General features: G+C 44.9%; 1 protein-coding gene across 1 annotated transcript; it reads left to right on the top strand.

The window, feature by feature from the left end:
* The first annotated feature begins 845 nt into the window (after positions 1-845).
* ODF1 (outer dense fiber of sperm tails 1) lies at positions 846-9,648 on the top strand. Its single transcript, XM_003940675.4, has 2 exons — positions 846-1,304; positions 9,073-9,648. The coding sequence occupies exons 1-2, from the start codon at positions 985-987 to the stop codon at positions 9,512-9,514; spliced, it is 762 nt and encodes a 253-aa protein (XP_003940724.1). The 5' UTR covers positions 846-984; the 3' UTR covers positions 9,515-9,648.
* Positions 9,649-10,091: the final 443 nt, after the last annotated feature.

A 10,091-nucleotide genomic window follows, 5' to 3' on the forward strand; every position in this document is an offset into this window, starting at 1 on the left:
TCGAGAGCTGGACCGCAGTTTGAGGTGAAAGGACCAGAGGAGCAGAGGCACCGAGAGCCAGATCTGAGGCTGAGTCAGAGGTCTGGATGTTAACTGAACGGGAAGTAAAGGAAACTGGCAAACGGGGGGTTTCAGGCAATTGGCTTCCAGCACCTTCAGGCACTTGGCTACAAGAGAGTCAAAGACCAACATTTGGGAAGCACTCAGGGACAAGGCATCTGGAGGCTTGGATGCAAGACCAAAGGGACACTTGCTGGGAGGTAGCTCCCCAGGACAGGCCCCCGAGCACTGACAGATGGGAACTTAAGGAAAGGACCCCCAACCAGTAGAGGAATGAGGTTCCCAGACGGCCATGACCACAGGTAATAAAGAATGGACAGGACTCAGAGACTTGTAACTCAGAAGGTCAAGGGCAATGGCTGACTTGATAGGAGAATGATGAGAACATTATAGTCTACCTATCTAGAGCCAGAATGAATTCTAGAACAAAAGGAGCAAAGTCAAGCTTCCAGTCAAGGCTAGAGCTAGAAGGGTGTGTAGAGAGAGGAGGGGGCAGCTCCTGCCTTCACCTGCACGAAGTTCAACAAACACACATTCACAGCCGTGGCTGGTCCCCAGAACACACACAAGACAAGGACGTTAATGCTCATGCACCCCAAAGTCTCCCAAGCGGGATGCGCCCGCTTGGGAGACCCATCCTCCTTGAGGGTGAATGAAATCTCAACATGAGTGTGGTTCTGAGAGCAGCTCTGTGACTCTAAGAAGGGTCTCTGGAGACCATGACTGTGTCCAGTTCACATGGTAACCAGAAGACTATGACATACTTTACAGGGCAGTGAGGTCATAGAACACAAGCTTTTAAGTAAGTGAGTCATGCGTGCCTCATTTATTTTTAAAAGCAACTTCTGAGAAGGGCTTAGAACAATTTTTTCCCCTGAGTGCCATTTCCCGAGGGTACTCACAGAACAATAAGGTGTGTCTGTAATGGCTGCACTGAGTTGTCTCTTGGACAGTGTCAGAAGGGACATAAAGAAGGTGGACAGAGAACTAAGGCAACTGAGATGCATCGACGAATTTAGCACGCGCTGCCTGTGCGACCTGTATATGCACCCCTATTGCTGTTGCGACTTGCACCCATATCCGTACTGCCTGTGCTATTCCAAGCGATCACGCTCTTGTGGCCTGTGTGATCTCTACCCATGCTGCCTGTGTGACTACAAGCTTTACTGCCTGCGACCATCTCTCAGAAGTTTAGAGAGGAAAGCCATTAGAGCCATAGAAGATGAGAAGCGAGAGCTTGCCAAGTAAATGAACTTATTTTTAGATTTTTATAGTTGGTATATTAGCCTTATAAGGTGGAATAAGGAAAAAATATGTGACAATCAATACTTGAACAAAGATTAAAAGGGTTCAGGATAATGACCCTGGTGACTTAGGAAAGATTTAAGGGAAGAAGAGTAAATGAGTCCATGATGGGAATTGTAGGGTTCTCAAAAGACAAGGTAACGATGTTGACTGGTACGGTCGTTGGTGGTTTATAGCAAGAATGCCAGTATGATAAATAACGCGGCTTTAATGAGGGGAACAAACAGGGGGTGTCATTAAAAAGCCATTGAAAGCAGCAAACTAAACATTTTTCCTGGTTATGAGTAAAGTGATTTGAGTATATTTGGACTTACAGAAATGACTAGAGGAGAAGTAATAATAATTGATCAAATCCTTAATGTGTGCCAGAGGCTTTACAAGCAGGCGAGCAAATTGAACAATAGAGGCCCTGTCTTGGTTTTGTGGGAATATCATCTTCCTATCCCCCAACTCCAGACAAAAGACTTACCTTGTATCTGAAATTAGGTCTATCATGTTGGCCTCCCCTCCAACTCTAGCAAAGGTCTTGCAGATAAATGACGGGGCTGAGCTGTAGCTTTCAGAATAGACTTGAAAGGCTTTTTAATTGAATTGGGCAACTTAAAAGAGTCAGTTTAAAAAATTGTTCTTTGATTATATTTTCTTTTTGCCTGGAGAAAGCTCTCCATTTCTAACTTTTTACATATGGCATGTAGTTAGTTCCTATTGATGAAAAAGGTGATTGAAAGTGCTGTCCCTTGTTAAATAAATGAAAATACACTCAAACGCTGGAATAATAAGTAAATGTAAAAAGGTGTGATGAAGCATTTTACATATTGATGTATTAAATCAAACAAGCAAAGTGCAGAAAAACTGAAAGACAGACAGATAGATAGATAGATAGACAGATAGATAGATAGATAGATAGATAGACAGACAGACAGAGTCTCTTGAGAACAGTGACGGTGAGGTTTCTTTGGACAATAGGAGGCCGGATGCAATGGCTCACGCCTGAAATCCTGGCACTTTGGGAGGCCAAGGTGGGCAGATTACCTGAGGTCAAGAGTTCAAGACCAGTCTGCCTAACATGGTGAAACCCCATCTCAACTAAAATCCAAAACAAAACAAAACAAAAAGACAATTATTGTCCAGGTCACCAGCCACCAATGGTCAGGAATGACCCTCCCTCATAGATAGCTTGGGAGCTTTGACCTGTAAATTCATCTATAGTCTGAACCAATGTTTATTTTTATTTCTTAGGGTTTCAAGTTACATAAATTGCTCACACTGTGAGGCAGGGGCTCTTTTTAAAATACTTGGTCCAAGTTAAGGTTCCTTGTGAGCAGATCGGTAGCCACTCTCCTCCTACCTTTGGATACTTGAATACCCTTGTCCAGGCCTTTCCAGCCTCTATGTGCTGGCTGCTCTCCTCTCCCCAGACTCCACTGATGACAGTGCCTCTGTCCTGTGCCATCTACTCTCTTAATGCCTCTTTCAGGAGCCTTGTTTTTTGACATGCAGTAGAAAGAACTTCATGCTTAATTCTGGGCAGTGTAGTTTAGGCAAGAGGTAATGCTTTCTCCGGTTTGTGATGCTCTTCCTGACAGCACCCAGGTCTTTGCCTGTTTTTCCCGTGCCTGCGGGCAGTATGTGAAGCTGGTGACGTCTTTACATTAGTTCCTGGATCTCAGGAGTGATAACTCCAAGTGCATTTTAGAAATGACCTCAGGTTTGTCCTCTATCTCTTCCCATTCACACTATTTTGTGAAATTTCTGTGCTCTATTTTTGACAACTTGACATTTCACTCTCCAGAAAGACTAGTGTCACTTACCTAAGCATTCGATTTTCCTGAATATGGGTGAAAATGTTAAGGATACTAGCCTCAATCCCAGAAGACCCAACTGTAGAGCTTCTTTCTTCTTCTAGTGTGATACCTTTTTTCTTATCTCTAAGCTAGCTCCTGATCCATAATTAAATAGATACAGAAATATCATGTTGGTTCAATTTTTTTTAAACAATCTTAGGTGTGAAAGCTTGCCCAAGGCTTTTTGAGTTTAGAATTCATATTCACATGACCTTCCTCCCCTTTAAAGAATGCGAGGAGGTCGGTTAGCTATGACATATCCTTTCAGATGGCAGGCTGTGTTGTCCAGAAGGTTCTTTGCCCAATGGGAAGTAAAGACTCTAGTCTCTACTTGCCTTGGTCCCCTAGAAACTGTTTTTCTATGTTAGAGTCAATTTGCTGTATCTCTGGGTCCTCCTTACTAACAAACAAAGACTCGGCCAATAATTTTTTAATTCATCCCACAGATTTCTTGAGCACTCCTGACTATATGTTATTTGATTGGGGTGTATGTGTATGTGTGTGTGTGTGTGTGTGTGTGTGTGTGTGTGCCTGCACGTGTGTGGTGTTTCTTAGACTGGGCATAGAAAATCCAATCCAAGCTGGGTGCAGTGGTTCACCCTTGTAATCCCAGAACTTTGGGAGGTTGTAATGGAAGAATTGCTTGAGTCCAGGAGTTCAAGACCAGCCTGGGCAACACAAGGAGACCCCCCATCTCTACAAAAAATAAAAATAAAAAAATTAGCAGAGCGTGGTGGCGGCACATGCTTGGGGTCCCCGATACTCAGGAGGCTGAGTTTGGAGGATTGCTTGAGCCTGGGAGGTCGGGACTGCAGTGAGCTGTGATTATGCTACTGCACTCAAGCCTGGGCGATAGAAAGAGACCTTGTTTCGAAAAAGAGAAGGAAAGTAAAAGGAAAGAAAATCCAATCCATTTCCATTGTTTACTGGGCTGCTGCTTCAGAAGACAGCATTCTGGCAGTGTCTTCCTTAGTAGAGACCCAGGTAAGCACTTTTATTTCTTTAGCTTCTTCGATATCCGCTTTTCCTTCCCAAGAGGCAGGCAGTTCCCCTGTCTCTTCCTCCCTCTTCTGGATTTAGAGGGTTGAGGGACTGCACTGGTTTCCTTTATGGGAAGCCAGGCCGCCAACCTGATTCAAGTTGTGCCTGATTCACCACCACATTCCAATGGGCTTCCCTGTCCTCTGTCTTAAAGCTGGAGAAACAAAACCCCGGCCCTCCTCAATCCTGCCCTACGAGTTTATTATCTAATTCACGGGTGTCCTGTGTGGCCAGGACACCTGGCAGTCCTCGTGAACAAATGAACCTTGATTTACAGCTGTACTCTTTACTGGTACCTAGAAACTAATCCTGAGACCATGTTTCTGTCCATGTACCCAAGTGTCTGTGGTTGGCACGAATCTCAGTGAAAAAGTCCCTTGAAATCCCCACACTAGGGGCACTCTCAAAACTTCAAAAATCTGCCTTCTTATTTCTTGGTTCCCCCTTCATGCTCTGAGGATGAAGTTTTCACGGAATCCACTTACTTGGTGAGGCTGATGATAGTCAGGCCTTATGGTGAGCTCTTTGTGGATTTAGAGGTGCGTTGCCCAGGTCTAAGCCCTCGCAGAAAATTTTCCAGTCTCTCCCATTCTCTGACCCAGAGGTTGGAGTATAGGTGAGCCCTACGGGGCTTTCTGGCTGGTCAAAGACTGGCTCTCCCAACCTCATTGAGAGGAGCTCTCCCTTGCTTCCCTGTGTCCTCTGCAGAGGTGGAAGTGAGTTGGGCCCTTGGCTGCCTCTCTCTCATCATAGACTCTTCACAGCCATAGTCCTCGGAGCTCCGTCACCCCTGGCTGTGCGGGTAAGAGTTGCTCCCCATCTAGACCAAATGCATTGCCATGATTTGGTTTGACTTTACTCTTTAAGGTCCTGACATAAGATATAAAGCTTCAGATTTAGGGCAAGTCCATGTAAGGGGGAGCCTGGTGCAGCTTGATAAAGACTTACACTTTATTGAGTGAAACTCCGTTCCTAGCACTTCATGTTCATTTAAGTCTTATAACATGGGTGACATGTTGGGTGATATTATCTTGGTCATCTTACAATGAAACAGATTCAGGGGCAATGTTCTTGATCACTAGGTGGTGGCAGAGCCAAGACTTAAAGCCGTGTGTGCCTGAGTCTGGAATCCATGAGCTTAATCTCTGGTCAGTGGTTCTCAAAGTGTGGCCCCTGAACCTGATTAGTAACATTACCTGAAGCATGTTAGAAATGCAGCTTCTCAGCTCCACCCTAGACCCGCTGGCTCTGTTGCCCAGGCTGGAGTGCAGTGGTGTGATCCTGGCTCACTGCAGCTTCTGCCTCCCAGGTTCAAGTGATTCTCCTGCCTCAGCCTCCTAAGTAAGTGGGATTAGAGGTGTGAACAATCACGCCTAGTTAATCAGCCACCTGTGTTTTAACAAACTCTGCTGGAGAGTCATGCATCTGTGCCATGCTGCCCGGCTTCCTGCTGAGTGACATTGTCCTCAGTATCAACCCAAAAGCCTGGTGAAGAGAGAAAAGGCTGGAAAACAAGAGAAAGGAAGAAGAAAGGAGAAGAGAAAGAGAAAGATGTGTTGGAAAGAGAGGGATCAAGTTTAAATGGGTCTTTGAGATGGGGCTAAATTCAGGAGAAAAAGCAAAGTACTCCAGTGAAGCTTAGAGGAAGGCCTGCCCCACCTGGTTCCCTGGTAGAGGTAGACATTTTTGACAACTTCATTACTTTATTCATGACCAGGTTGCATCTGATGCATATCTTTGAGAAGATGGCTAGGTATGCGGCTCATCATTGGTGTGACCAGCATGTTTCTTATTTGGGAGTTTGATTGTTCATCCAGCTGAAATTCAGCATTAGTAGGGAGGAGAGGAGGCCACACAGAGAGGCAGACACAGGCACTGGCTGGCTGCTACCTTTCCCCAGCTTTCCTAAGAGGCTTCTGCAAAGGAGCTGATTTCCCTATGTTTACTGAGGCTAAGCTTTGCCCTCATGGTAACAAGCATAGCAGGCAAACTCCCTTTGCTCAGTACCCCATAGAGCCACGGAAAATTCCAGGTGGGGTGATAGGCACATCAGCAGGCAGGAGTCAAATTACAATTTCAGAGTTGAGTCTGATGAGTAAAATGTGGCTTCTGCAGTTTCCCCTAAACCAACATATCTTCCCTGATAACCACTGACTTCAACGCAAAAAGAAAAGGAAGGATGATCGGCCAAGACCTTTTGGGCGACTTCCTGAAGATGTTTGCGAGACCCTTGTGCAGCTGTCACAGAGCCACAGGAGCCAAAGTAACAGGAATAGAGGAAAAGAAGGAACCCAAGCACAAAATACATGAAATTGTGCCCTGGGATTCAGGTTACTTAGAGGAGATGAATCTGGGCACCGACTTGGGCTTGTAGACCTGGCTCCCAGATCCAGCTTCTGTGGAGGTCAAGAGGGCTTTGCCAAAACCAGCTGTGGCCGTAGCCAGGGCCACTAGCAAGGACTGCTAGTTGGAGTCCTTGGTCCTCCTTTAGAAGGCCCAGCTGCATTACCTTGGCAGGATTTGATATTTCTCATCTCATATGAGAAGATCTGAGCTAAACAGAAGTTTGATTCTCAGCCCATGCACACACCACGGGAGAGTCCTGAAAGGCCCAGAAAGTGCCCACCTTGCTCTGTGCTTCCCCCGGGGCTTTGCTGCTCTGGCTTTAAGCCTGCAATCCATCCAGAGAGGGCACCATGCCTAGAGTTTAGGCTGGTTCCCTGCATCTTTGTGAGCTATTTTCTGCCCATCCAGCATGATGGCTTGTTCTCCTGCTTACCTCACAAAGATAAAGATTTCAAAGAGTCCACAGTTCTCTTCCTTTCTCTTTAGTGTGGCATAGGGTACCCTGGCACACCCAGGGCAAGAAAGACAACCATGCCCCATGCCACCCCCGGGTTTCATGGGGCCAGAGGTAGAAATGGGGCTGAATGACTGGTACAGTCCTCTGGGTATATTACACAAGTTGTTTCTGTTTGCCTCAGTGTCTTCTGGGACCGAGTTCTATTTGATCATTTCATTATTAGCCACTAAGAAGAGTCTCGATTTGTAACTTTCAGTACAAGGGTAGTGAACATGCAAACTGTTAATCTAATCATGTTAGGGCTCAAATGAAAAATACAGATAAAAATCAATATATATAGCATGATTTCATAAGAACACACACAAAACTCTTTCTACACGCATATAGAAACACACACACACATACACACACACACACACACGTGTCAAACACCAAAATGCTAAGTGTTATATAAGATTACAGGTATTTTAAAAATATTCCATATGTTTACCTATCTGTATGTTGAATCTTCTACAACGAACTTGTATAACTTACGTAACGAGAAAAGTAACTGCATAAACAAAATTCAACATACAAAAGTGATGTAGTGATAATTACATGGGCATCACAGAGTTATTGTGAAGATTAAATAAAATATGCCTTTAACATGATTAGCACCTTCCACAGCAAAAAAAAAGACAAAAGCCTAACATCCTATGTGCCAAGCACTACTGTAAATATTTTCTTGCATTAACTAATTTAAGCCTCACAGCAACCCAATGATGTTGCTATTTTTATTGCCCCAGTTTTACAGATGAGGAAACTGAGGCACAGAGAAGTAGTTATCCACATGGCAGAGCCAAGATTTAAACCTAGATACTCCAATTCCAGAGTCTACTCTTAGGCACTTTGCTTTACTATCTCTTGACATATCATAACTGATCAATTAGTGTGAGCTGCCGTTATTATTTTTATTAAGGATTTACACAGTAGAACTGCTGAATAGCAACAAGGCAGCTCTGTAGGAACCATGGTAGCTCTGCAGTGGGGACAGAGGAGAGCCCTGATATGTGGCATTTTCCGATTTCCGTGGTGTAGGTATCTTCATCATGACTACGATTAATTTCAAGCTATCGGCATACAGTACTAAATGGGGAGTCGGGAAGAGACGTGTACTATCAGCTCTTGCAAGCTGTTGGGATCCTGATTTGGGACACCACTTGCAGGCTGTTCTGTATCTTATCAACACAGCCCCACCCAGCTGACTGCATTTCTGCTGGTGCCAGCTGTCCAGAGCCTAGAGTGGCTTCCCAGCCTGGAGGAGCCAGGGCCTGCTGGGCAGAGCCAGGCAACGGCTCTCCTGCCATTGACTGAGCTTTGAGGCTGTCTTGGTGCAATTGCCAGAGCTAACACCTGTCCAATGAAGCAGTAGGGCTGGGTTCTAGAGGTGACAGCCATCACTAACATGCAGATTTTAAATGGTATCTTATTAGTCATATTCCATTTTTTAATCCATGTAAATATAAAATGTAATTTATATATAATTTAATTATAGCTATATATAACTTAATTGTAGTGATAATAATGAGAGTAGTCATAATTAAAGCAGGACTTGTAATGTGCCACGCACAGTGTTAAGTAAAATATCATAATCTTATCTAATCCTTCAATAGTCCTATATGATGCAGGCATTATTATTATTATCTCCATTTTGCATATGAGAAGACTGAGGCACAAAGGGGTTAAGGAACAAAGGGTTCCATAACTAATAAGAGAAGGAGCTGGTATTTAAATAGAAGAGAAGGATTTGGAAGGCCAGGCAACATTCATTGTTAACAGAGGTGTCCTTGTGAGGCAGTGTGATTCACATGGGTGAACTCACACTTTCTACTTCATGCATTTGTGTAAATTTTATTTTCACAATGGCTAGTGTTAACTTCTTCTATTTCAAAAGAGAGAAGTCAAAATATTGCTTCTCAAGCTGTGTCTGGATTCCGAGTTCTGAGCTTCCTCCCGCCCTTTCCCTTTTCTCAATTCCAGACTGAGAAGAACAACAAATAGAATTCTGGCTTCCTCTTGCTGTAGCAGTAACATTTTAGGATCGGTGAATGTATGCGGCTTTGAACCTGATCAAGTCAAAGTTCGAGTGAAGGATGGAAAGGTATGCGTGTCGGCTGAGCGGGAGAACAGGTACGACTGCCTCGGATCGAAAAAGTACAGCTACATGAACATCTGCAAAGAGTTCAGCTTGCCGCCCTGTGTGGATGAGAAGGATGTAACGTACTCCTACGGGCTCGGCAGTTGTGTCAAGATTGAGTCTCCTTGCTACCCCTGCACTTCTCCCTGCAACCCCTGCAGCCCCTGCAACCCGTGTAGCCCCTGTAGCCCCTGCAACCCCTGCAACCCCTGCAACCCATGTGACCCTTGCAACCCGTGTTATCCCTGTGGAAGCCGATTTTCCTGTAGGAAGATGATTTTGTAAAGTGTGCGTAGGAACCCATTGCTTAACAGAAGCCAGTTACTCCAGCCAGGCAGCTCTCCCAACGTTTCTCTTCTCCTTCCCATGGCCCCTATTGTTTAAGAACGTAGGAAACTGAATACATAACTGCAATCTGCTGGTGTTGTGTGAATGTCTTTTGGTTAAACCCACTACAGGAGCCCTGCAGAGTTAGTGAACATCGGAAGAATTAGTGGACGGGAATGGAAGGATGATACGGTGAGATACACCCTCCCACTCCCTCCTCCATACCCAACTACCTCCAAACGCCAGGACGCACACTTTTTGTGGGTATCCCCAGACACTGTTTTCCCAGATGATCCAGTGAAATGGCCTAGTCCAGAAACCAAATGGTCAAAGCAGAAATAGAGTAGGAAGAGTTGAAGGCAAACACTTTTTCAAAGCTACTGCAGTAGGGAGTTCTGGAAAGAGACTCCCCAAGCACAATGGGGTTGTGGTTTCACTGGACAATGATCAGAATACTAAAAGTATGGGGTGGTCGGTGGGACAAGGGGCGTGTTTGCTGGCCAAGGCAGGGTGGCGACTGTGTACCTTGTCATTT

This window comes from Saimiri boliviensis, chromosome 15 (assembly GCF_048565385.1).
Source record: "Saimiri boliviensis isolate mSaiBol1 chromosome 15, mSaiBol1.pri, whole genome shotgun sequence".
Taxonomy (NCBI): domain Eukaryota; kingdom Metazoa; phylum Chordata; class Mammalia; order Primates; family Cebidae; genus Saimiri; species Saimiri boliviensis.